The sequence below is a fragment of the Chroicocephalus ridibundus genome, chromosome 8 (assembly GCF_963924245.1).
Source record: "Chroicocephalus ridibundus chromosome 8, bChrRid1.1, whole genome shotgun sequence".
Lineage (NCBI taxonomy): Eukaryota > Metazoa > Chordata > Aves > Charadriiformes > Laridae > Chroicocephalus > Chroicocephalus ridibundus.
This window is the reverse complement of record NC_086291.1, coordinates 34140212-34167583: the sequence shown is the minus strand read 5'-3', so window position 1 is coordinate 34167583 and position 27372 is coordinate 34140212. Positions and strand designations below refer to the sequence as shown.

Sequence of the window (27372 nt, the reverse complement as noted above, 5' to 3'; positions counted from 1 at the left end):
TGAGGGTGAGAACAGGGTTGCAGGATGTGAAAATGCTGTTTGATCTGTCCTGTTAGGGAAGTTTGACTTCAGCCGACCACGCCACACCTAGTGCTGTTTGCCTGTGACTGACACACTGCTTCTCCATGTTTTGCAGCCCACGTTCCTGGACTACCTAAAACCACGCTCATGGTCATGTCATATGAAGATGTAAAAATGCTATGCTCTGGCCATGTCATCATCACAGAAGATGAAAGTCGTCCTCCAAGTACTTGGACCAATGACCTAACTCACAAGGGACATTTTCTAAGGGAAGTTGTGCCTCCTGATTATTGGGGAGAAACTGTAATTTTTTTTTTTTTAAACATTACTGAAGCAAACCAGTTGACCTGGATTGCAGCAGGCTTCGTAGGCAGCGTTTGCTACATGCTGTCCCACTTTTGAGACGTTTTCCTGCCAGTAAAACATTGAGCTGATGGTAGAGTCTACTGGAATCCTACTCATCCAGGGGTCCCCCAAGTTGCTGCTGGACAGTAGATTGTCTAGTCAGATTTGCTAGTAGATCATTGTTGGCGTCCGTCCATCTTCCTTAACCACCCCTTTGAAATTTTTTTTTTCTCTCCCTTTTGGTAATGGAATATCTACAAAACTTCTCTCTTCTTTGTGATCCTGTCCGCTGCTGTGATGCAGACAAGTGACAGAGCAACAGGATATTTGCCTCCTTGCTCTGAAAATAGCCAGAGTATTCCTGGATGGCTCTGAACTGCGTTCTGTGTATGTTGGCTGCCTACAGATTTAAAATGGGCAGAGGAAGAGGGGATTGTCAGTTTACTCGTGGCTGCATTGGAGAATCAAGTTCAGAGGCAGGGCACAGCGTGTGCAGGCTTATATGACTTTTTACACTGAAAATTCATGGTTTTTTCTGTATTCATCAATTTCTCAACTGACTTAACAGCATTTTTGTTCTCTGAAGGCCTTTGTGACTGGAGGAATAGTTTGATTTTTTTTTTTCTTCTAGCTTTTCCTTTCTCTTGCTCCAGATAATCAATTATTTTTAACACAATTAACGTGTAAAAGAGCTTGTGCTTTAAGATCTGAAATACTATGACCCAACTGTAAGAAAATGCAATCGACTTTACAGGTACATAGTGCATTTTCATCTGAAATGGCTATGTCCAGTTCAACATGCCAGCACGTCTCAGTGCCTCTTAACAATGTGTATTGTAGCAGCTTCTGCCACTGTCGGTGGGAAATGAAGGTTGTCGCGGTGGCTGGAATCAGAGCTGCTTTTTCATCTGCCTGTGTCTGCTCTTATGTCAGTGGGGACTTCAGGTGAAGACCAGGTTCCTAGGTATTGCCCTCTTCTCCCTGAAGAGGTAGGACATCCTCCTGTACACACTGCTAAAGGGAGAAACATTGTGTGATTTTTTTGGTATTTCAATATCTATTAAGTAGGCAGAGTCCCTTCAGTTTCCTCATTCTGTCAGATGCTAAGCACAAAAGGGAATTTACATGGTATGTGGGGTACGTATCTCTCCAGTTTTACTGGAACTGCAGCTCCTGTTATTGCAGAGAGAGGGTGACCGGATGGAGGTACCTTAACTTTGGTCACAGGGATTTCTGAATTACTCAAATGTTCTTGGCACTTCTCAGTAACAGCTTTTCCTTACTGACCTACAGCCTAGGTGTTGGATACCAGCAGTATTGGGGCTGTTGATGGACTTGTCTCCAAGTCCACTTCAAGCTGTCTTTTGGGCTTCTGTTTTTACTAACCCGAATCAAAAGTAATTTCATGAAAGCTAGGCGATACTTACAGTATTCTAGGTTTTCAGTTTCCTGTCAGAAGGAATCTGGCTCTTCAGAAGGGACATTGTGTCAGGTCAAATTTGCCAAATACACCGTTTGCATACGTGGCTCTCCTGAAATATTTCCTACTAGAACTTGTTTGTTGAAACAGCTAGGTTAATTTCAGAGGACAGAGTAAATGTATATACTGAAACTTGGCAGTATTAGTATATAAAATCCTGAAAATCAAATGGGTTACTTTCTCCTCATTCAGTTTGATTAAACCTAAAACTTTCACTGTACCTTTTGTGGGAGGAAGGGACAGAACTGCTGGAGCAACGAAGCCTCCTTTTTTAAAAAAACAAACAAAACATCCCACTCTTTGGCCAAACAGCTTTGTCACCTCCTTAATATAGGATGAAATTCAGTCCAGTACTACTTAGTTGTGGTGCTGAAAACACTTACGTACAGCTGTAATTGCACTCAAATAGGGTGTGATGGATTTGGGACTTGATTTGTCTTCCTGCTGCCCGTGTCAGGTCTTGCTACTGTCTCAGTGCTCTCAAAAGGAGATCAAGTCATGGCGCTTTGTGCCAGGTTTTGGTGTCTCCCTTGCAGCTGGCGCTGCCTACTCCTAATAAAGAACATCAGCGTTTACTGTGTCAGCATCCTGAGTGTTTGAAGCCTCAGGGCTGGAGCATCTGGCAAGCAAAAGGCAACCAGAATGGGATGCTCAGCTGTTTCAACTAGTCTTAGTTTTTGACAGGTTGAGGTTTTAAGCCTTGTAGATCAAGGCATCTGGCAACCGTGCTGTTAGGGCATTAACAACTGGGATTGGTTTCAATTTCATGGGTGTTTATTTTTTTTCTTCAAATTGCTTTTGATTGTGGGCTTATTTTCATTTTTCTCAAGAGTACTGGAGGGGAAATACAAAGTTTTTTGCACATTGCTTGTTCAATTAGAATCAATTATACCATGTTTATTTGAGTTTCCTTAGGCTGTGAGTGCCAGAGCTAGCAGTATGGCGTTCTGGTCAATAATGAGGACGGATAAAGTTCACAACACGCCCTTTACAAGTTCTTAATAATAGTATATACTGTTTTCTGTGGTTCTTTCCAATGCAAGAATTATGCAGCTTGCTTCCATGGTAACTCCCTCAGTTTTGAGGTGGGAAGCCTCCAGCTTTGGAATGGCATCCAGTACAGCTGCAGCTCCTTGCTCAATAACATCACAAAAATCAGTATTAATATGGTGAAATGTGTCCCGGTTGTCATGCAGGTAACAGTTTGTTCTCAGGAAGACTGAACCTCTGCAGGGTCTTCATGCCTAGTTCGTCCTTTCTGTTGGAATATTTAACTTCCAGCCTTTGAAGGTGGAGCAGTCTGCCTCTGAGCTGCTAACTGTATGCTATCCTGCGACAGCCGTCTGAGTAAGGCACGTGCTACATGCTGTAGTGGGGAGGAGGGGGAAATCCTGATGTATTTTATTGTGTGTGTGGTCGATGTGACTCAGTCCACCCGCTCAAGGCAAACCGAACTGTTTGTGACTCCCACCTTCTGAATGTAGATGGGCTGGAAGGACGGCGGTCCAGCCTGAGCTGTGAGACAGCCCGCGGGCTCTGCAGCAGCAGGGTTCTGGACCGGCTCCCCACAGTACCTCCGAGCCGGGGTTATGGACCGGCTCCCCACAGCACCTCTGAGCCAGCCGAGTTCAGCCTTGCCTCTTCTCCCCACGCTTGTGGCCAGGGCCGAGTAGCCACCACTGCCCCTACGCCTGCGGTGGCTGGGGAGAGGGGCGCAAGCAGAGCTGTGCACGGGCCATGGCCCTGCCACCAGCAGTTCCCTGTACACAACCTGTACCCTGTTCTGTCATGCAGAAGAGCTGTTTATAATCTACTGGATTACAGCAGTTGAAATATATTTTGCTATTAGGGGAGGAAAAAAAAAAAATTGCCTCAGCCTGTTTCTTCTCTGCGGCTCCTGATTTTGGGGGTGGGGTGGGGTGGGTGCAGGGGCCCTGGGTGTGGGGGGGTTCTCCTGGGAAAGGTGGCTGCTGTGGGGAGAAGATGTGGGTCAGAGCCTTGTGGGGCTGGGGAGGGAGGGAGGGCATCGCTGTGTTGTGGGGAGAGCCCTGTGTTTCCATGGTGATGGAGCCACAGAGGAGCTCCAGCAGGTGAGGGCTGGCAGGTATGGGGGGGGTCCCTGGCAGAGCCTCCTCCCAGCTGAGCTGCAAGTCTCCCCCATTCCGAGGGCAAGGAGTGGGGAGGGATGGAGACGGGCCATGCTGTGTCAGGCCCGAGTCTGGAGGCACCAGGCAGGGCCCCTGGTGGGGGGCGTAGGGAGAAACTCTTACGCAAGCCTCTCTTCAGGTCCTAAAGAGCAGCAGGAAGTGTCAGAGCTCACCACCAGCTGCGAAGGGTAGTTGGGGTTTCTTAGGCTGCGCATGGGCCATCACGTCTCTGCTGGGGGAGGGGACATCCTTGGGAGTGCTGGAGGGGAGCACAGGAGAAGAGATGATAGCTCTTGGAACAGACCAGAGTTTCTAACCTCCACCCCATTTTATGCATGTTAAATTGGAGCAACTGCCAAACATGTATCAAGTTGATGATTTCTGCCTTTATTGTGGGCCTGAAAAGGGTTTGTGCGCCAAGAACTTAATGTGCTCTTCCCCAGCTGTGTGCCACGTGCTCTAAAGTCCAGCCTTCGCCGTGTCCTTAAACCATAGCTGCTACAGAACAGCACCATTAATCTTCCCATCCTCTCTGGTAGGAATATCGCGTACTGCCAAACGGAGTTGTGAAAGGGAAAAAGAAGTTTTCTTCTGTCAGAAGTTTTTAGTGAATGTTTATATTTTCTTTGCGAGAAACCATTTATGCAGTGAGACAAGAAACTACCTGGCAAGATTACTCCTTGATTACACCTACACCCACAAACATGTATCTGAAGGCGAAGAAATGTAGTTAACCTAATTAGAAACCACAGTACACGAGGATACAGCTGATAAGGAGGTCAAAAAGTTTTAATACAAAGAGCGTTTATAAAGAACAATATGTATTGGCAAGGCTGGGGTGGGGGCGAAGGCTTCAGAAGAGAATTCATGGAGAGTATGAAACTAATGGAAATATGAATTTTTTTATTAGTAAGTCATGGCTAAGAAGAAAAACTGGTAAGATTAATAATTGGAGACCAATTGAATTAAATATCTGGCCCAGTTAAATATATAAGAGAAGCGGTTGTTCTTAGTGCAGTTTGTAGATGGAAAAACAAGCCCCCTATGGAGGATGTAGCAAAACATGGGGGGGGGGGGTCCGAACTGGTGTACCTAGTGTCAGGAGTACGGGGGTTTTCTTACAAGAAATAATAACAATAAAAGCTGTTAACCCAGTGAAGTACAAATTCAGGTTTCCTTCTGTTTCCAGATCATTCGCTGCTGCACATTTCCTTGGCTAAGCGTTAAAATAAAAGAAACGTTCCCCATGCCCAGGAGGGGAGTGCCGGCTCCGGGACCAAAAGCGGATGGAAGGAAGCGGAGCGGTGCCGGGCGGGCAGGGCAGGACCCGCCAGGTAGGGCTGGGGGCTGCCAGGATCCTCCGTCTGACTCCATCCTTCCAGCTCCCCCTTCACAGCGGGATGCTTCTCTGTATTATTTCGGTAGTTACTGGTATCTTAGCGTGTTAATATCTTTGCAGAAAGCTGACGGCTAGCAATCCCGGAGAAGGGAAATGGCTTTACAGAAACACGCAAACTCAAATTGTTTACAGCACCCCTCGGCGTTCGCGTACCTGGCAGCTTGGCGAGATTGTGTGACTAGTGCTTCATCTCCCATAGTCAGATGGTAACTGTTCTAGGCTTCGCCCAAGACCTAACAACCGCTAAAAACGCGATTAGCTGCCTGTGGTTTAGGTAGAGTTGATCCTGCTTTGGGATAAGGGAGTAAACATCTTGTCATGGTTTTTCTCAGCCCCGTATTTTATCGTTCGGTTTTGCTTTCTCTTTCACCAGTAGAATAAATGCTGCTGAAACATTTCTGACCTACAATTTTCCAGAAATCCCCAAGCTGAGCGCTACCTCAAGGATGCTTGATCACACCAGGCCTGTTTCTGCCTCCCTGGAGCACAGATTTGTTCCAGAAGAGGTTTTCCGCAGCCTGGCCTGCGCCAGCGGGTCTCTCTACAGCCCAAAGAGCTTACAGTCCCCGCAAACCACCAAAACCCCAGCGGGCTTCAGGGTGAGCGTGTTTCCATCTCCTGCCTCTTTCTCTCCAGAATTGCCTGTCTGTTCCCGGGGCAAAAGGAAAGTTTGCCGCCCTTGTAAGATAAATTTATCTTACATTGCATCGTTTTTTCGGACGGCGCAGTTTGATGCAGATCCAAGGTGCTGCCTTCCAGGGCCTGCAAAAGGTGCTTCCACCCCGGTGCGGCTGTGAAGCCCCTGCTGAGGCTGTGTTGTCCACACCGCTTTCTTTAGCCCCAAGATAGAAATAACGATGCGGATCTTGTTCAGACAGTCACCCTGACCTCTCCCGCTCCTTGGCGCGTTTCTCGCTGAGAAGTGACAGCCACGTGTGCCTTGTCTGCAGGGCTGCCTGCAACCCCCAGATCGGCTTTGGCATTATCCTAATCGTCGGAGCAAGTTCAGACACCTGACAGACCACCCTGTCAGTTTGACAGGCGCTGGAAGGTAAGCAAAGAAGGGATAAGGAGCCCAGGGCGATGGAAAGACGTTAGAGCTGGGAACGCCGAGCTAGATCTCTCCCTTGGCCTTTTCTTTATGGTAGGTGGCTGTGCTGCCCAATGCGGATGGATGAATGGACTAACTGGCCCATCCGAGTTCGGGCCGGAGAGATTCGAGGGAAAGATGTTTTGGGCGTAATAAATAAAAGAGTTGCTAAACGAGCAATTCTTAGAACTGTCCTTCCAAAGGATGCCAGGCTCACAGGGATGCTCTGTGATCCACGATTAAGAAAAGAAGCTCTTCTGGCTTTAATGGACTTAGCAGGGAATAGCTTTACACTTCTTTTTAAATAAGCGATGCTTAACAGTGCTGGGAAGCGAAAAATGTTTTGCTCTCTATGGGATGTTGCATATGTATGTGATAGGATGCTGGCAGCAGATGCGAAAAATGGATAGGCGATGCCTAAAAAATGTTAATCTGTCTAAAAAAAACCTGATCTCATCTGTCTTTTTTGGCCCAGGGGAGGGAGTCCTGGCTATGAGCCTGGCCTCGAGCTGAGCAGAACAAACCCGTGTGTGGCTTAGGCTGGATGGAAGTTGGTGGGTTGCCTGTGGGGGGGGTCAGTGAACAAGCTCTTCCCCTCCATTTCAGGGATGTCTCTTACCTGTGTGACGTTGCGGCTGGCCAAGAAGCTAAGAAAGCGGCGGCTGGCCAAGAAGCTAAGAAAGCGATGCCCGGCAGAAGCTCTTTTTCTGAGGGTCATCAGGAGCTGAGAGGGAGCCGTGGTACAGTCCCACGTACTCCCGTGAGTGCTGCCATTCAGGTGGTTTTCTGTGGGTATCGCTAGCTGGGAGAAGGGAGGTCCTAATAAATGTGTCCCGGTGTTACCCTCATCCTAAGACTCATCAGCTCTCCTTGCGGCTCACAGCTCCCCGGCTTCCCCGCCGCAGTTTGGCGTTAGTCATTTCAGTCCACTTTCAGGGGTAGATTGTTTCTGTCGGGCTCTGGATGTGTGGAGCAGGAAAGGGAAAAGCAGCATGAAAAGCCACTACGTGAGCTTCCCTCTCCGGGCTGCCAAACCCCTGTCCTCTTTGGGAAGGAAGCAGGATTGTGTTCACATCTTTTGCGCTGATGTTTCATGCTCTCTCTCTTTCCCGTCCCTAGCAAGTGACCCTGGCAGATACTCTGGTTCCCAAGGAATTTCACATCGTGAAGAACAGGGGAGTTTTGCCCTTGAAGTACTTCGATGGGTGAGTGATTTCTGGTTTACTAGGGTTTGTCCTCAACTCTTCAGAGCCAGGACATAAAGTGATGAGAGGCTGAGGATGCTGCCCAAATACACCTCTTGCCGTTGGGAAGGGGAGAGTATAAGTGGGAGCAAATCCCATGCTAATGGGCTATAGTTAATCCTGCAGAGCAAGGTGTGACCCTCCTTTTCTTTGCCCCTGCTGCTTTGGGGTGGCTAACAGAGAATGTCCTGAACACTGGTACTGCTTCTCAGGGGGGCTTCAGTAGCCGGTCATGAATGTAAGAGCTGAAGCCTGGTTTGATCCCTTGAGGCAATTTTTGGAAGTTTTTTGCTACTGTTTTGGTTTTGTTTTTTTTTTTTTAAATACATAGTTTTGATTAGTTTTGCTGTTTTTCTTTTAGAATTGCTTTCTGCCACAAAGCCGGGCAGGCTCTGGGGGGTAGTTCTTACTCTCGCTTTCTGGTTGTATAGACCTGGTGGTGTCTCGAATCTGACCACTCTCGGGGGTTTTTTTTGTTTGTTTGTTTGTTTGTGGTTTTTTGTTTTGTTTTAATTTTTCAGGCTGTGAATTTTGAATTGAATTTACCAAGCCTTGCCCCAAAAAAGGCAACTGAGGCTCCCCTTGGTCTCTCTGGACAGCTTACTGAATTTAAAGGAGATTCTTTCTCATTGTTCAAGGATTAAAATACTAAGATTAGGAGTGAAATCCTCACAGCTTCTTTGCCAACGTGATGTAACAGAACACTGTCACCTTATTTCAATGGTGTCCTGAGATCAGTCTCTGGGTGGGTTTGGTGTGGATGTGGTGCTCTTCTGGCCCCACCACTAACTTTTAAACCCATCGGTCACTTCTTAGCCAAGTACCATGAGAGGTCTTAAAGGGAGAAGGTTCCTACAAGATTGGTGTCATTAGTGGCAAGAAGAAGGAGTTCCAGGTGGGGGAACAGCTGCGAGAGGTTCAATTCTCACATTAGGCTCTAGATGCTTCCACTGAAGAGCAACCCTGTAGACCCTTCTCTGCCTCTCCAACCTGCATCAGCTTGTACATGGGACAAAGAGGTTGAAGGAGAGAGTGGGATCCCGTAGCTAGCACTGGAAGGATTCCTTTCTGACCAAATCCTAATATTTGTATTCGTTTCAGTAAATACACAACGCTGCTTGAAGACCGTGAAAAGAAACTACGGCTGTTCCCATCCATGTAAGTATCACTCTGCAGGAAGCTGTTGTTGGAATAAAAACAGTTGTTTGAATTTCACTTCCTGGGAAAATATCATATGGTGCTCTACAGGATAACGATGTGTGTCTCTCTGCTCTGTCAGGAAACCTTCTGGGAGGTTAGAGGTCATCCAGCTGATGGAGGTGATGGACAGCATGTTGGAAAAAGCTGGAGTAGACAAGCTAATCAGAGTAACAGGACCTTCACAGGTAGACAACTTGCTTGGACCCGAAGAACTTTCTTGTACCCAGAAAAATAAGATCCCATTTTCTTCACTGTTTATCCCTGATGTGCCTCCTAGCAGCTAGTTTCTGCCCAAGCCAGCTGTCTGTAGGTCCTGTAATAACCAGGGATTTCCTCTCCTGAGCTTCTGCCCACCTTCATTTGATCCACAAAGAACAAGCCGTTAGCTTGCTGGTGTAGGAAGTTACATTTCTGTCAAAAATGCCAGAAAGGAATGCATTTGGCATTATTACTATAGAGGAATGAAGGCAGTAGCTGTCTCATCTCTGCATTGGGAGATAGGCTGCTGTTACAACATGGGCCATGGGAAACCTTCATACACCTAAAAAGCAGATGCCAAAGAACATTTACTTGGCCTTATTTCCTGTTGTTCTTGCACAGTAATGGAGAAGGTTTAAATGGGTGGGGAATGATTTCTGAAAAACACGGAGCATTGCCTCAGCAGGAACTCCAGCTGGAATTAGCAGAGAAGGTCCCATGGACGTTGACAGGAGGGTAGTCAGGATAGTGCACAACATGTTTGAAAACGAACCTGTGAATGCATGCAGGATGGCTCTTTCCCTTCTCCTTTATACCTTCAGTAATGTTTTGTCCTCAAAGGGAAACCTCCTTCAGAAGAAATGAGAGATCTGTGCTAACCTCTGTTGTTGAAGGAGTAGGCTGGCCAGGCTCTGCAAGGCTGTGATTTCTCTCGCCTGTTTTGTCAGCTGCACAATGCTCTGGAGCTGATGAAGGCGGAGCAGAACATCTACAACATTGTTTTCCATGAGCTGATTCGGCAGGTCAGCGTGGACTGCATGGAGAGAGGACAGCTGCTTTCAAAGCTCAGGTCATCATTAGCCAACCACCCTTAATCCCCGCCTTGATTTATGGCAGTGTTCTCTTGGGAGCAGCATAAGCTATTGCAGATTGTTCCTAATGTCCTTGCTCAGCAAAGCTCGCCCGTCGCAACGTAATCGGCGTGGGGTCTGATGCCAGGAGTGAAACAGGATTCCCCTGCCTAGTCAACAACCAGGGCTAACGAGCCTCTGTTAGGTAATCTGGAGCTTGGAGTCGGTGGCGCTGTGGCCACACTTGACAGCATGGGCACCTTATTGGTGTAACGTTCAGTGGAGGTTTTCACATGTAGAACAGCTGGTGTTCCCATGCTCAGATTACTGCTATTTGTAGCAATTAAATTGTTCCAGAGTTTAAAATCCCCAGTCCAACCACTCAAAAGATTGCCTTCTAGATAGCTTCCTGTGCAGTGAAAGGAAAGGGTCTTCAGATGGGGTAAGAGAGAACTGGACTCTCGGGCAAATGCCCTTTTTTACTCTTTTTACTGCAGGCAGAGGTACGTGGGTCTCATGGAGCGGGTTCCTGAACAGATGAAGACTCTCTATAAAAACATGATGGCACAGCGGGTGGTCAACAGACACATTACAGAAGAACTACTTTATTTTAAAGAATCTGTTGGACAGCTGGCCAGGTATGAATCCTGCCTGATCCTAAGTAATTATCTCTATGCCCTAGGCTTAGTCCATTGATTTTGTTTGGTTTTCTAATCTTCCTCCCATAGGAGCAGGAAGACAGCGTTAGGATTTGAAGCAGAGCTACAGGGACCACCCTTGCGCCTCCTCACATTCTCACTGCACCTTCTTAGTGCCAAATAATGTCAAAGCCACCTCCTTTTCTTACCAAGCTGGAGGTTCTTTGGTGGGGGACTGCGGAAACAGGTTGCTGGAGCAACATGAGTGCATGGGAAGAGGAGGTCTTCAAGGTGCCTTTCGCCCCTACAGTGTGATGACTATAGGAGGAAGAGAGCCCCGTATGATAGTGTAGGGCCCACCGGTCTGCGTCTGCCAGAGTAGAGACCTTTGGGTTGGGCTAAATTGCATTAATATCATTCCTTGCTGTTTCAGCGAGCTGTGTGAGGTACAAGAACATGACCGCAAGGTGACCAAAGAAGCAGAAAACACTCAAGAGGAGCTAGCTGCAGCCACGCGGGGGGCTAAGGCAAATGTAAAGTAAGTTGCTTTTGAAGTTGAGGTTGGGAGGTTTCTGCAGCCTGCTGGTATCATTCTTTTGGGGTTGTTGGGAGGACGAGGGGAGGATTGATTTCATTCTGGGGAAGAGAACTTCACTGTTTATGACAAATGCCATTATTTTTCTATAAATCCTAAACTCCTCAAAGGGATAGAAAGCTGTTCAAAACTTTCCTAGTTTTAAGACATGAAAGCTGCATTCGTTGCTCAGGTGCTGGCGTTCCCTTTTCTTCACCCCACATTCACAGCTGTTGAGCTCTTCATAGTCTAGCAGAGCCTGAACTTCTGAGGGCCTGTGGACATCCTCAGATACCTAAGAAATGGAGGATTTAGGTGGCTGGTATCGGAGTTGAGGTGAGTGCTTAGGCAGATGGATTCACTTACAGAGATTTGCATTCATACTGATCGGAAACTCACGATGGAAATAACAGAAAGGTGTTGTAAGGGCTCAGGGAAAAGGACCTGTGCAGGAGGTGACCGAGGAAGGAAGGAGGAAGAGGAAATGGCTAAGAAAACCCTTGGGAGAAAGACAATAAATGTGGGTGAGAAACACAGGTGCACGTATTTCATTGTCTTTCTGTTCTTCTAGCCTTTTGGAAGAGTATCGGGAGTTATACGAGTTACAGAGAGGACGACTGGAAGAGCAAGTTCTGCTGGTAGCCCAAGAGAGAGATGTTTGGAGCTCGGCAGCATATGACCTGGCTCTGAAGGTAGGTGCAGGAGATCAGTCATACGTTGCAAGGTACAAGCCATCAGAGCGAGCGGTCTTGTTCCAAAGGCAGATCCATCATCCCAAAGAACATTTTTATTCAATATGATTGGGTAGTAACACATCTCATACCTGCCCTGACCTCATTTCCTGAGGTCTGTTGTTTTTCACATGTGTGGTTTTTAAATAGAAACTGGTTAATTTACCCAGCATTTCTGGTACCAATCTCCAGATTCGTGCAGGAAGAACTTCGGTGAAATTAGTATTTCCATTCAGAGATCCGTTTGACTAAAAAGTTTCCTATTCCTCATAATTTAGAATATCATCGCCAGATTCTTTACACTTCCTCACAAAATATCATTCTTGGCTAACTCTGTGCTTCCTTGTTTTGTGTCCCTCTTGTTTGTGATCTCCTACTTTATCTCCTTCAAGTAGAAAATCTGTTCACAGAACTTCTGGGGCTGTTGGGGAGATCAGAGATTTAATTGTCAGGAAAGTGGGCTCAGCCACTTGATCTCCATTTCATTTATGGTAAAGCTCCCATGTTACTGTCAGACGCCTCTCCTCTCAGAAGAAAACAGGGCAGATAATAATGTTTCTTTCAGATAATAGACAGAAACCGGCTCACATTGGTTCGCAAGCTTCATGTTAGCGGAAACACACTGATCAACGTTCTCAAGCATTTCATAGTCCTCTTGGCCTCAAAGGTAGGGGCCCGTCTGTGATGTGTACCTGTTCAAAGTGTGTGTATGCGTGGCTTACGTAGCTCTACGGTTCTCAGTGAAGCATTCAGTTCTTCAGTTGTTATTTGAACTTTCAAATCTTGGTCTAGTTTCAAACACGCATTAAAATTGGAATGAGTTCGCTCTCTGCTTTTCTCTCTTTACTCCACGTCCCCTTTTCTCTGCCTCAAACTTTTCTTTCTCCTCTGTTTGCCCTTTTTCTTTGTGGCTTTCTTCCCTCTCCCTGTTCCTTCTCCATAAAACCCAAACAGATCCAGGCTAGTGTAATTTTGGCCTCATAGGCATGGGGCTGCATGGTATCTCAGTAGCATACAAGCAACAAGGGGTCAAGTGCTCGGTTCTGGCATGCCCTGGGAGGGTGATCCACCCTAGTCTCGTCTCAAAGGGTTTGTGAGGGCTGTGCTGTGGAATTACAGACATTTCCCAGATCTCTGATATGTACATGTTTCAAAATAGCTAGGACAAAGGGAGAATTCCTCCAACTAGGATCAAACTAATCGTGACTGACAACAGTCCCTTTTCCCACCCTCTTGCCCAACGCATGCAGGACACGGGAGACCTGGCTGATCTGCAGGAAGAGACTGAGCAGTTCAGGGAGAGATTGGGTCATATTGGAGCAGAAATAGAGCGTTCCGAGGCGTCCAGCCAGGGGAAACTGCAAACTGTCTACAGCAGCCTCAACAAATGGCTTCAATACTTCCATTGCAGTGACTTGTGAGTGGCCCAGAGGGACTGGGGGTAGCAGTCAACTCGCTCAACCTTTGCCTCGCGACAGTAGGTCTCGCTGGCCCAGTGCAAAGCGTGCACTGACTCTCAGGTGCAGTAAGATTTGGTGCCATTTGTACATCCCTCACTGCTCTGCTTTTCTGCTCGACACATGTATGTCGGTAATCACGTCCCTCGTGGCAACTCCAAAGAAGGTTCGTGTGGGTTTGTGGTTGAATTCAGTGGAGCAAGGATTGTCCCCTCCTGCTGCGAACCAGAGTGTCCCTTCTGCAGTTGTCGTTGCTGTAACAGAATTCTTCTATTTGGTTCATTTTAGCTTGAATGCACACACATTAATGCTTCAATATAGCATTTAATTCTCTGATGTACAGATACAAAATGAGACTCTAAGACACATGCTGTTTCAAATCCAAAGTCATTTTTTATGTTAAGGTGATTATGTTTTGCAGGCTTTTTGTTAGTTCATTGTGATATATTAAATAAAACAAAGTATAAATACAAGCGCAAAATGCAGACACGTACACAGCGTGTGCATTAACAAAAGACACCACTTCATAGATTTCAATCATTGAGTTAATAATGTCTGAATTTTCCATATGCGCTTTGACTTTCATCTTTGCTGGAAGCAACATATTTTCTTAACTGACACCCAGTGTCCGCGTTAGGCTGAGCGAGAGAACAAAATCTCTGGTTGAGCGGGGCCTGGTGGGTTTTAGTTCTCATTCAAGTTACAATTTGTATCACAAAGCTGGTATGTGTGGAGTACGTGTCTTGACTCTTGGTTTTGCCTTGGCTACTAAAGGAGTTTGTTTTCTCTCAGTTCTCACCCCTTCTTTCCCTCTGCTTTAGCTCCTCTCCAGTGAATGAAAAACTACGAGATGAAATCCTACAAGATATCAAGAACATGATAAACGTAAGATTTTGGGGGTTGGACATATTATTGAGTGGTATCTGCTCAGCAGATTACCACACGTTAGCTGAGCCACAGCAAGCATCTCTGCCCATCAAAAATGTGAATGAAAACACATTAGCCCAAATCTTTTGTGCTGAAGCTTAAGCTAAGAGTCTACACAAGAGAAGTTCTAAGTGACAAATACCATAGCTCAGACAGTGCATTAAACTTAGTCGTGCATTGAGCACTGTCCAATGACAGCTCTGGTGACTGATAAATTATATTAATCTGTAGAAGCGCTCAGACTTGTCACCAATAAGTTTCCAGTTTATTGTGCTATTTAGTCACTGTGACGTCTTTATGCTCATGGATTCATCACACTTCTCTTACCTGTCTTCCATCGCCTTTCTGTTGCAACCAAGGGGCAGCCCAAAATTTGGGGGCATGGCGAGCTTGCTACTTTTCTTCCAGATACTAAAAGCAGACCTGCAGCAGTATGGCGGGGAGGCACACCTGAGAAAGACAGAAAGTCTGAGGAGCGCTGCCAGCCTGCAGGAGCACTGGACGGAGCTGGGACAAACGGTGCTGAATCGACACCGGGATTTTGCTGGAGCATTGCCTCCGCAGCACGCTGCCCTGGAAGAAATAAACCAAAGGGCCTGTCAATTCTACCAGCAATACAACATAAGGATAAGTGGGAATCACGGTAAGGAATGACAAATTCTGCAGTTCAGTCTTTCCTTGGGGACACCAGGAAAGTAGTGGGTAATAAAGGACAAGTTGACATAATTTGTACTGGCTTTTCCCAAAGCTAAAAGCTAAAGTCTGACCCCCAGATACGTGCTGGGAATCAAGAGCATTCAGGGGATAAACTCCAGGAAACTTCACTTGTGGTCACATGTAAAAAGAATACCTGAAATTTTAAATGTGATACCATGCGAAGAACATGCAACGCAGATCTGACAGAGGGAAGTCATGTGTTGTGTTCAGAGGGAGCATGGGAGGTTTGTGATTACGGATGGAAAAGAAAATAAATGTAAAAGGAAAGAATGGATGTTTAAAATGTAAAGTAAAACATCACTTTGGAGATCATTAACCAGATAACACTGTCTCAGAGGGTAATACTTTTTTTTATTACGTTACCATTAACACAAAGTTATCTTAATCTAGATATTGAATTATCTTGATAATAAAGTATGTAAATAAATGTTTTCTTTGCTGATATAAAGTTATCATGTTCTGTGTAAGATAACAAACGTACATTGGGTAATTTGCAACTAACCTTCTCAACCTTTGCCTCTGCAAGACCTTGACTCGTTTCTGATTTCAGAATTGTTTCATCTCTGATGTTTTTTTTTAATCATCGTATTTCCTTTTAGCAGACTAAAACTAAACTGAACGTGCGCTGTCAGGAACTGCTAGGTGTGCTAAGCGGCTTCTCATACTGTCGTCTTATTCTTTCACTCAGGGTTATCCTGTGCTTTTCTCTACATTATCTTATGCTACATGTTATATTTCAGCCTACTGAAAGCTGAGACAGAATAAGTCTGTCCATCTTAAGAGACGCCTAAAGGAAATAAATATTCCCAGTAGTTCACATTAGAAAGTGAGAGACAGAAGAAGGAATGAGGCCATAACTGGCCAGACATTAGCACGGCAAAAAGTTAACTGCAGACTGTCAGAAGCCTCGATAGTTAGTCGTGATCTGAACAAAGGGCGAGGCAGCACAGCGCAGACATCTGATCCAAACTGCTTCAGCCAGTGAAATCCAGAAAAAAGGGATTTTAACTTATTTTAACAAAGGCTTTGGGAACTGGACCACAGGGAACATATTTTCTTGATCCATACAAGGAGTGTATTTTGAATGGCTTGGATTCTCTTTTTTATTATGGCCTTTCATAATGGCCTTTCAGTAGAAATGACAAGGTACCCCTTCTCCTTACGTTGCACCCCTGGTAAGAAACAGTGAAAATGAAAGAGGTTATAAGGAATAGGTAAGAGAGAATACTAAGAACATGGTAATTTTGTCCTGTAAGGCAGTGGCAGTCAATTACCTGAAGTATTTCTCAGTTACCTGAAGTATTTATTATCTTCTAAGATCTGATTACCTGATCTCGAGCAGCATGTGCCAGAAATACAAAGGGTTTGGTATTTGATGACAAGGGTTAGAGATGCAGAGAGAACAATGAGATATGAGATTGTTTTAGACGGGAGATAAAAGAGAGGACTTCTATGAAATCTATAAGGTTTGGCTGCTTTTATTCAGTCTTCCTTGATCACTTCTTAAAGGCTTTACAGTGTACCTTCTTTGTGAGAATAAGATGGTTTTGACTCTGCAGTTGGCACTTGGGTCTGGAGTGATCTCTTCAGTGAGCTCCAGTTAGATATTCCCTTTTCCTGGGGACTCGATTAATTTTATAAGATAAATGCAATGATATAGACAGCCTCCACAAAGCAAGCCGCTATTTAATAAGGATCCAGAATACTGTGTAAGGGGTAATATGGCTAAACCACAGCTAAGCGATCAGAAGTGACTGTTCTACCTCATCTCATGCCCTCCTGGGACCCACCTCCTTTTTCTTTCCTCTTAAGCTGATGCTGCATGGCAGGAAAACTTAAGCGATTTCATTCCTACCACTTCTCCTTGGTCTCCTCGTTGTTAAAAACTAATGCCTAGTTGTGGGACTCCCATTGTGTGCTCTGAAACTCTCCACCCCGTGGAGGGTAACCTCCTCCCTTTCTTACTAGTCTGGACATCCCAACACCACTTCATTGCACTACTCCCAGTCCAGAGGATTAACCAGTTCTACCCCACAGCTGTACAGTGGGTGAACAAAGCTATGCATCAAAATTAGTGAAATATTTTAAAAAATTATCATCATCTTCATGTGCATAGCACGCCATCTTTGCTAAAAGATGTCACAGAGGCCAGGACATCACCAGGATTTAAAGAAAGCTTAAACATTGGACATCAAGAGCAAACATTGTTACATTTCAAGCATATTCCCCGATAAACAGAGAATATCCATCAGCATGTGCCAGATGAGGGAATGAGCAAGTCATTTAGGACCTTGTCCATTCATTTTTGCACATCGGTGCATACCGTATCACCTGCGTCTTTGAAGAGCTGGGTTGTAACTGCAAAGCTGTTTTGAAAAGAGTTGTATTAAGCCTTTATGCAATGAGGGAGCCAAATCTGCCAAGGCAAGAAGGAAAGTCAGGGCTTCAAATCAAGCCCATTTTCTTTCAGCTTGCTTTGAATTCAGTGCTTACTAAACAGCTCATTCTTAGTCCTAAGTGTAGCCAGTTCCCACATGGGCTGATCATCCCTCTTGGCATCCCTCTTTGAATCCAGCTTTGTTTTTGTTGGCAGAGAGAATTATAATTAAAGGTTCATATCTTCTTCCCCTGCGGTCACAGCTAGGTTTTTGACAGCCTTGGTGAAAAGTATGGAAGATTGGTTATTCGAGGTGCAAAAGCTGAAGAGAGGTTCTGGCACGCACAAAGCTGAGCTGAGGGCATTTTATCACAAGATTCCTGTGTGGCTGGCCCAGGCGACTGCAGTGATGAGCTGTATAGGCTCCAGCACGTTGGATGAAGCTGAGAGTGATGAGAAACCACATTTCCCGTAAGGACAGAGGTGTTAATTGTGTCTGGGGTGGCCTTGTACATTAAACTACACTCCCAAGAAAAGAGAATTTTTTTATTTTTTTTTGTGGGGACCCTGGCAGTGGGATAAACGTGATCAGCTGAAGCATTAAAATGATTGGCGACTGCCTTTCATCTGCTTTGATTTGGCAATATCCGTGGAAACAGTTGGTGGCTTCAATATCGCTCCTGGAACATCACTGTCTCCCTCAGAACTGCCACCTGCTTTGGAAATCTTGACATTTGAAGAAAACCAAAAATATGTGATTCACTTACAGTCAGATTTCTGGGGGCGTATGCCTCCTTGTGGTGCTCCATTGTCTTTGATAAATATCATCAGGAAATAAATTATTTGCAGAGCACATGCATAACGTAACAAGGAAGAGATTACTTGCAAATGCCAAGTTTGCCCCCAACTATAGCATTAATAAAAATGCCAGTATCATGTTTCCAGCATATGGTCTTCTAAAATACGTAGTTTTCCTTGAGTTGGGAAGCAAAAGGTATCTTTGAGACAGGAGATCCTCAGGTCTGGTGCACTAGAGGTCACTTTGTTTCTGGATTTGTTTTTTTTTTTTCTCAGGGTGGTACCTAGGGAATTTTTTAAGATGATTCAGCAATGGGTTCTGTCCACGAATAATGAGGTTGAGAAGAGCATCACACATCTTAATGAAAAAGTAAGTGCAAGCCTGAAACTTCTAGGGGTAAGAGCACTATATCTACTATTCAACCTTTCCTTTAATTTCCGTCTGGCCAGAGCGCAAGTATGAGGAATGCTTGTTTCTCTTTTGACACTATCTTTCCCATTTGAGTTGAGTTGTGGCTTTTGTCTTCCAGCCAAAGGAGCAGAGGAGAACTCTAAAAATAGCGGTGAGGTCTCCTATATGGTACATGAACACAATTTTATTGTTTCATCTTTAGCAAGCATTTCCTTTGGAATAACATTGATATTTCCGGTTCAGAGAACTGTTTTGGCTGCTAGCTCTCTGTGGTTTTTCTTCTTTCTCCAAGGATTGTAGACCAGAGACTCTCACCATGCATTTTTAAAACATTCTATAAGTGTGGTGTGTGGTTTTTGGTTTATTGCTGAATTCTGGAAAAGAGAAAGCACCATGTGGCTGATAAGCAGCATATGATCCTAAACAAGAACTGGGAGAGGGACAGATCCATGACAGGAGAAGATGTGTTTGTAATGGGAATGAATATGGGAGAAAAAGTAGTAAAACCAAATGTTTCTGTCATTAGGTCAGTTTGCAAATTTAACTAGGTAGGACATAGACTTCTGTGAAATGCATCGACTTCAGAGTACTTGGCAAGACCAGTCATTTATTACTGATTTAATTTGCTCTGATGTTTTGTGCAGGTGACTGAACTGCACCAAAACCTGACCCTGTGGCTGGTGAATTTGCTGAGACACATGACAGCAGACCGCTTGTCCTGGGAGCGTCCCCAGTGGCAAGAGTCAGACACTGAGACTGATGAGGAGCTCAGGCTTCTGGAGGCTCGTAAGCTACAGCATAGAGCTGAGGAGCTTGTTGCAGAGATGGGCAGACTCTCTGGCTCTATAGTCAGGTATCAGCAGAGGTTTTCAATTTCATCTAAGGGGGTTTTCTCAAGAAAAAATGCATAGTGTGCTGGGATCATGGCGACAGATCCCATCAATTCGTCTGTCCTTGGATCTTTTCCTAGGTCCTAAATGGGCCTTACTGGAATTTGTAGGGAGTCTAATAAGATAGGAACACCTAATGAGAATGGCAGTGCCTGCTTTATACCTAGTACTGCTATAAAACATGCTGGCATCTGTGATTGCATGGGCTCTGCCCACCCTCCTGAGGGTGACCGCTGGAGGACCTAAGGGAAGTACAGGCAGTGAGTCTGCAGTCCAGGTCACCTGGAGCAAAGCCTCCACCTGATTCAGGATCTGTGATCACACGTCCGCTGTGGGTTAGTACAATACTGGCATGCACAAGCTGTCCAGGAAGTCAGTGTGGGAGTGGGGCGGGCAAAGATTGCTCTTCTGGAGACTTCTCTACTGCAGAGGTCTGCAGATAGCTCCTGCAACTTGCTGACAGCAGCACGATCCTGGCTGAAGGTAATAAAGCATTTGAGGGCTCTTCTGCAGGGCTGATGACATTCTGCATCTTTGCAGCTCCTGCTGTGATATTGTCAATGCAATCGTTCGAAAGAAACGGTCTGAAAGGGATTTAGAAGCTGATTTTGAGCTGGAGGAGCTGAATAAGATCGAGGTAAAAGTTGCCTGTGTTTCCAACTGTCTAGGTCTGGGGTAGATGAGACTGCATTTGCTTTGTAAAAGGTAGAGAGAAATATATGTGAGGGTTTCAAGGAGGAGGAAGACTCTTGTTACTCCAGTGGACTACCCTGGTCCCCCAAGTTTCCTACTGACTCCACAGTCCTGGAAAGCAGACAAGCCTGGATCAGGTCATGTTCAGTTTTAGTATTTTCCTACCCTGTTTCAGGGTACGTATATAAGGGCTCTCCTGTGAGATTTATTTCATGAGTGGCAGTAGATTCACCTCTGGTTCAAAGCTTATCAGAGCCATGTACATCCAGACTTGAGTGGCGCCTAGGAGTCCCTAAAGGTGCTTGGTGCAATATACAGATGAAGTTGAAACTTTTTGCAGTCAACTGACCTGACCTGCCACCTCCTTATTCTACACTTGCAGGTAAAGCTCTTAATTGATAACGCTGTCATCGTCAGTGTTTAGCTGAGCTTTGCCTCCACTTTAGGAATGTGACAGGTAGACCCTTCCTAAAGCCCAAGGCTTCCTTGAGCACAGGGCAAATTGCTTCAAGGAATGTAAACACCTTCTCTGCAGGGACTGAAAATACTTGTGCTTCTGTTCTGCGTTACCTTAGCAAGTGAAAAATTAACCCCTGGGATTTCCACTCATTTCTCCCTACATGGGCTGGGGTAGTGACGGTGCCAGAGATGTTCTGCACTGGCCTGAGGAGGAGCTTGTTGAAGGAGTTAGTTGGTGGGAGTGATTAGCCAGTGACAGAAAGCTTGGAGAAATGGGTCTTCCTTTTCCTTTGTAGGGTGAGGATGGAAGGGTCCGGGTAGGTCCCTGGAATAAAGACAGAAAGGTGGAATTATTTAATTGACTGAATGAATATAATAACAGCTATTTTTCTGCTCAGTAATCCTTGAATAATAATTTTCTTTTATGTCTTTCCAGACTGAGTATTGTAATTGGATTCAAGTGTGTAGCCTTCTCCTTTCAGAGATCAAAGGCACTCCAGTCTCCTTTCTGGATTTAGAAAAACTGAGAAATCTATTTGGATCGGAGGTATACATAGACTGTATTTGCTGTTTTAGGTTGAACCAGTTTGAACGAAGGTCTGCTTCAAAACTTTACCTTAAGGAAGTAGCTACAGTTCAGTTTGAGGGAAGGTTTCACATGGAGACCTGCACGAACTCAAAGCGGCAGCTAAGAACTATGACTGCAAACTGGTTAAAAATCACAGTGCTTCTTGTGAGGTCAGGTCTAAGGCAAAGCCAGAGCTTTAGTGGAGCTGGGACATTTTACCCTACTGGTAGATCAGTTCCCTGTAGCGCGTGATAGCTTTTGCTTCACCCATTGGTGTGGACTTTAGCTGGAATCCTGGTGGTTGCCTTGCCCAGGAGATCAGGCTGAACATCTGGTTTAATTCCTTATGGGGGTAAATGGATGTCTGAGACCGCCTGTGGCAATTAGATGCGGTTTATAGATGGTTGGCCTGGCATTGGTCTACTTTCATACAAAACATGTTAAATTCAGATGATGAGGAAATGGATTTAGATTTATTGTCTTGAACAATTTGTTTGCATCAGTTCTGAACTCAACCCCCCAGCAAAGTGACATTGTTCATGACTTTTTGTACAGCCAGTGCTGTAGCTCGCTGCTGCCTCTCTTTTTCTCCCTGCCATGGCCTATACAAAGCAGGTATGCCACGGTGGGTCCTGCTTATGTAATGTTCAGTAATTAGCATATTCATTTGTGATTTGAAATACATTCATACTCCTAGCTGGCTGAAGTCCAAGCCTAAATATGCACAAGAGAAAGTCAGAGACCGGTTAGATTTGCCTAGGTTACTTGGATGGACAACGGGACTGCGCTACTCACCTGATCCTTACGGTGCCTTACAGGAATTGCAATTGAAGCTTAAGCTTAAGGACACTGTCATTTCTTCGACTCAGGAAGAGCCTGAAGCTGAAGATGCCAACAGTGATAGGAAACCCATAACAGAGGAAGAAACATTAGAAGTAAAGGAGGAAATTGCTATTATGCAGGTGACTATAGTAGCTGCAATATGCTACTTTCCTGCAGGGCCTTTTTAGTTATTGCTTGGTGTATGCGATGTGAAACATGGCCTTACAGCTGCCTTGAATGCCACTAAGCTAGGGGTATCTCCTATTTATTGTTCCTTTTCTCTCTCAGCAGCAGCCAGGTGCTGGTATGGGTTATGTGACTGAGGACAAAGAAGCTACTGCAGACATGATCAGATATGTAGGACATGACTCCAACGTCCACCTGAAGTCTCTGAAGTCAGACGTCGTTTCAGTCACAGGGGTAGGAGTCTCCACTGCATGAATGGTTTTAGCCTGTTGGCAGAGATTTGGAGCTGAGTTTTAGCTGTTTACTCTGTTATGAGACCCCCTTTAACACCTGTGTCAGGCCTGCTGGGGCAGTGCAAGGTGCTGGTGTTCTCTCTGATCCCTTTTCTTTTGCAATTTTAAATAATTAATAGCACAGTTACCACAGCTGCAATTTGTCCTCCTGACAAATTGCATTACTGCCATGGCCCTGGGACTTCTGTGGGATCAATAACAGGTGATACGTGTAGTCTGAACCAGGAGTATCTGCAGAGACTGGCATGGTGAAAAGAGTTTGGTGACAAGCACACGGGAGAAGTTGAAGAGGATTCAGAGTTTCAGGGAGATCCCACAACAGGGAAACAAGAAGCTCAGGTTGTTTTGGCCTCTAAGGTCCTTGTTTTCTCCACTTGTCCGTGGGATGGTGCTCTTTGGTAAGCTTGCTCTTCAGAAGTCATATGGGCCTGCCTTTTGCAGTCATTCCGTGGCTAGTCAGTCATACAGAGTGGAGCCCAGAGGTACAAGAATTGTGGATCTTTAGCAAACCGTCACTGGATGGCCTACTCCTGCTCAGCAGCGTTGCTGAGTGTGCCTTGCCCTTCATGCTTTAGAGGTGGGCAACTAGTGCAGAGTCACAGTGGGAGACGCAGGAGTGTCTCTTTATGGACTTTGATTTGTTTTACAGAAATTAATCCCTGGAAATCACAATTACTTTCCAAAGCTTAGAGTAGGAGCCTTTTAACAGTTACTTTTACAGAAACCCCATGGTTGTCTTCTTCAGATGAAGAAAACTTATGTATGCCTGTTGGACCCCGTGAGAAGCTGCCTCTTTCTCTTTTATTATTGTTTTGTTAGTTTTTTCACTCCTGGTCAGGCTACAGCCATCTCCAACCTCTGTAACCCAGTGAATGCACCAGCAACCCAAGACTAAGGGCCAGTGAGACTTCCATGTCTGAGTCAGAAAAGCATTTTAGTCTATTTTTAATGCTGAGATCAGTTCAGTGTCTGAACTAGCCTCTGATTTTACATGTTTTGCTGATACTGAGCTCTTGTTTGTGTTGTGACTGTGCACTGAGAAACCAGCACCAAACCAGGCAGCATTATTGATTTCATGGTCACTTACAGAAGGTTTTGCTCTTCCCAACCAGAGGGAGATGACTGCCACCAAGCCATCCACTCCCTTTTCACAGAAAGAGTTTGAAGCCCTCGCAATGCTGGAACATCTGCAGGTGCAGCTCCTGTGAGTACTGGTCCTGTGCTGGAGGCGTGAGCAGGGCAGGGTTTCATCCCAGGCAAGTGCCTGTTCTGCTCTCTGATAAGGTTCTGCTTCTCCGATATCTGTTGGCTTAATTTTGGGTTTCCTTCCATTCTGATTGTCTTGGGCCATTGACTGTGATTTATGTTAGCTGAAGACATGACCCACGTCAGCTCTCCTTCACCTCTGTGCAGTTTTTCTGTACTCAGGAGATACATTGCAGAGGTACTCATGAGGGTTTTCTGCAAGTCTTCTTCATACTTCAGGTCCTGTTAGCACTGCAGGGTGCTATGTGAACGCAGCTGAGTGTTTCTATGGCCTGCTAGTGCCCAGGAGCTTGGTAGGTACAGCCACGCAATGTTGTGCCTAAGTGTGGGGAAGACAATGAAGGGACGCTCCATGCAGAACCACTTTAAGGTTTGTGTTTGGTAATGACTTCCATGCTTAAGCAGTCTTGGGCACTCTGAACTACATTCCCTCATACTTCTTGTGTTGTCGGTGAGCTTGCATTATCCAGGGTAAGCCCATCTCATTAGCCTTGCTAATAGAATTGACTGTGCTCTGTATTTATCCTTGAACAATGAAGATCAGCATCTCACCCTTTGCTAGCAAACACTAAGTTTTAAAATTAATTCCATTTCCAGGGTTTACATATAGACGTGCCATGAAGTCCCTCATAGATCTTTTAACAATGCCCTTCTCTGAAACCATAAATGTGTTTTATAGAGTCAGCCAATCCTACTGAACACTTCAGCTTTCTAAATCTTTCTTTTAGGTATCCCGCCAGCAGCTGCTTAGATTTCAGCTTTCAGCATTATCTTTGCTTCTGTGTTTCAGAGAAACAGAGATCCGTGCTCAGAATGCAGAGGAGAGATCTGAAGGTCTTGAAGAGAAGCTGGAAGAAGCTCTGCAGAGAATCAAAGAGCTAGAGAGTGAGCTGGAGAAAGAAGTGAAAGTCATCCCGGAAGCCACACACAAAGAAGGGCAAGGTCAGGAGAATCAATATTCTGAGCCCTCTCCTAGACTCACAGAGGGAAGCAATCTTTGAGGACACCTTATTCATCTGTTTAGTGCGGGACCCTCTTCTCCTGGGCACGCCCTCGGGTTTTGTCTAGACTCTTTGTCAGAGGCCAAGCAAGGAGGCTTTTACCATGACTCTAGATCGGGACAGAAAGAACTGCTGAACTTGGTCTGTTTTTGAAATAAGTAATTATGTTTGACTGACATATGACACAGGGTCTGTATCTAGGAGATGACTGTAATTGGCTTCATCTTCCTTGTAAGTGAGTGTTCCCTGTTAAAGTCAAGAAGATCTGTTTAGGATCACTGATTTTGGGGTAGAAAAGAAATCATTTCAGGTCCTCTGACTCAGAGGCCACAGACCTTTTGTGTCTACAGTATAGGACATTATTGCTGTCTCCAGGAGTTGTTTGAACGCTGCTGACCTACTGATCACGCCAATATGGTGTGGCAGGGAGTTTCTTAGGTCGCATGTTTGTTGTGGATGAAAGCATTTCCTTGTGTCCTTTCTCAACTGGATCTGCAGAGAGATAAGATGTGGAGAAGAAGAAAGAATGAGAATTAGAACTTTTTCCCTTAATCCTTCAGTGTGTCCTATCTCTTTGACATCAAAGCAGGAGGAGAGGCTAATTTGTTAAGAATGTGATACCATGGGCACATTTTTTACTCTGCGGTATTTTTAACCGCTTTGGTTTGTTGCTTTGTTTTTCTTTCAGAAAAATATTTCCAAGAAAGCGTCTCAGAAGTTGGGGCCTGCTCCTCAAGTCCCAAAGCTTCTACCTCTGACCAGTCCAAGGGATCCAGAAGAAGCGAATATTAAAGAACAGCAATGCCTGAGTAGTTTCTAGTGCTCATTCATAGTAGCATCACAGTCCCAATCCACTGCCTTACTCCTCATCCACTACCCCAACATCTCTGTGCTATCTCAGCATTTATGCTGTTCTTCTAACTTGCTCTTCCACACCTGTCGTCTTTGTCCTCTACCTCCTCCCACAGCTCTAATATCCTTACAGCTTGTCTTCCTTGTAATATCATTGCTACTTTGACTTTCTCCTACCCAGATCTCTCCTGCCTGTGCACCCTCCTCCCTTCCCTTTGCCTTGTGCTTGCCTCCTGTTTGTGTTCATCGGTCTCTCTTGCTGCTCTATATCATTCTGCCTTATCCCCGTGGGATCATGCAAGTCAGTCGTTTGCATCTCTTTCTTCTTGTATCAAGGGGTTTTTTTTCTCAGTGCCAGCATGGCTTGGTTGTATATCCAATAATGGGTACCTCCTCCATCCCCTGGGCTTTAGATGATCCATTTACCAGCTGACTGGTTAGGAAGAAATTGTACAGAATTGTATGGACAAATCTTTGTTCATCTTTGAATCTTCTTCTTTTCAAGGTCTTGTCCTTCTTTCAGAAAGCAGGAAGCAGCCTGAAGCTGTGCATGATCCTGAAGGCCTTTCTCAAACTGCTGCCACAGGAGAACTGCCTGTAACCAAGGTCACAAAATCGGACTTCAGATGATGCCAGTTCACCCGCTCAGTGCACTGGGATGGCATTTAAATGCCCCATCTCTCTGTGATTTCTGTGTTTGGTAACTGAGCCCCCTAGCTCCCCATCTGCAGTACCCCTACTGACTCAATAGTCCGAACTGCCCAGTCAGGTGGCCACCAATGTCTTCTGCCTCTGTCGGGTCACCAAGCTGGGGCAGTCTGTATAGTTATAAAGCTCTCCAAGGCCAACAGAGCTGCCTGGGTTTGGCATGACTGCAATTTGACCCTGTCTCAGCTTGGAAGAGCAGGCAGTGAAACTGTCAGGAATCACATCGGCTCAGACAACCCCTGCCAACTCCCTCAGAGTAAATTCTGGTTTGGAAACATCATATATTCCTAATCCTGAAGTACGTTTTTAAATGATGTTTTCCTTCTGCAAGGTTTTTGAATGTAATATTTCCTGAAGGTAAAATGCAAGTTTTTGCCAGCTGTGGATATGTAAAGGAGAGAAGATCCTGCTGGAACTGAGGATGCTCTTAGCTATAACTTGCCTTTTCCGTAACTGCAGAAAAGTTACATGTTTGAAAAAGCTATGCCTGACTTCTGCAAACATGACTGCAAATAGGGTAATGTGTGTGGCCTGATGTAGTACTGCATGTCTCTTGACAGTTGTTTCTCAGGCTAAGACTTGTTCTTTTGAGACATTTTCTGTAGAGATGTTGGCCCTTGATGTGCCAAGGGATCTTGGTCTGGATGGATCATTTTACATGGAGTTAGAAATGCACACAGAGAAGCGTTCAAAGAAAGGACCATCTGCAGCTCACTCTGTGTAGTATTATGCCCTTTTGCCCTAGGTTGGGAAACAGGGGGCTACTCCAGCAGCATGAGAAACAACCAGAACCAGCCTTAGAGAAGTAATGACACAGCTCATGTTCGCAAAGTGGAAGATTACAGAGCTGTTCCACTTCCCAGAGCTAGTTTTCCATGAGTGGATCACTACTGAGATCTATTACAGACACATAAGGAGGAGCCTTTCTCCTGAGAGGACTGCAGCGGCAGAATGATTTAGATGTGAGGTTACACCTGGAGCACAAATCCTTGTGTGATCACTGAGAAGTTCACAAGTGGATTTTTCCC

At 45.3% G+C, this 27372-nt stretch overlaps 2 protein-coding genes across 11 annotated transcripts in view; both read left to right on the top strand.

The window, feature by feature from the left end:
- The window catches only part of SOAT1 (sterol O-acyltransferase 1), a 42550-nt gene extending 38848 nt beyond the window's left edge, over positions 1-3702 (top strand). For all 10 annotated transcript variants that reach the window (XM_063344125.1, XM_063344128.1, XM_063344120.1 and 7 more), the window contains one exon: positions 137-3702. In XM_063344125.1, the coding sequence (XP_063200195.1) occupies positions 137-193 (57 nt within the window). In that variant the 3' untranslated portion in view covers positions 194-3702. The remainder of the gene's footprint in view (positions 1-136) is intronic.
- Positions 3037-27364, top strand: AXDND1 (axonemal dynein light chain domain containing 1). The gene is made up of 26 exons (XM_063344067.1): positions 3037-3042; positions 5248-5327; positions 5766-5991; positions 6343-6443; positions 7089-7242; positions 7602-7687; positions 8828-8884; positions 9006-9111; positions 9853-9974; positions 10473-10613; positions 11047-11151; positions 11759-11879; positions 12484-12585; positions 13169-13335; positions 14197-14260; positions 14711-14945; positions 15652-15661; positions 17664-17867; positions 18471-18564; positions 19251-19459; positions 20037-20133; positions 21085-21195; positions 22330-22458; positions 23630-23721; positions 24574-24725; positions 25473-27364. Exons 1-26 carry the CDS (start codon positions 3037-3039, stop codon positions 25574-25576), a joined length of 3075 nt encoding a protein of 1024 aa, XP_063200137.1. The 3' UTR covers positions 25577-27364.
- The last annotated feature ends 8 nt before the right edge of the window (positions 27365-27372 follow it).

Excerpts from the sequence above, each read along its gene's own strand:
- AXDND1 (XM_063344067.1), top strand. Across the intron at positions 5,328-5,765 it reads GGCAGGGCAGGACCCGCCAG|TAGAATAAATGCTGCTGAAA; the intron begins GTAGGGCTGGGG and ends CTCTTTCACCAG. Across the intron at positions 13,336-14,196 it reads TACTTCCATTGCAGTGACTT|CTCCTCTCCAGTGAATGAAA; the intron begins GTGAGTGGCCCA and ends CCTCTGCTTTAG.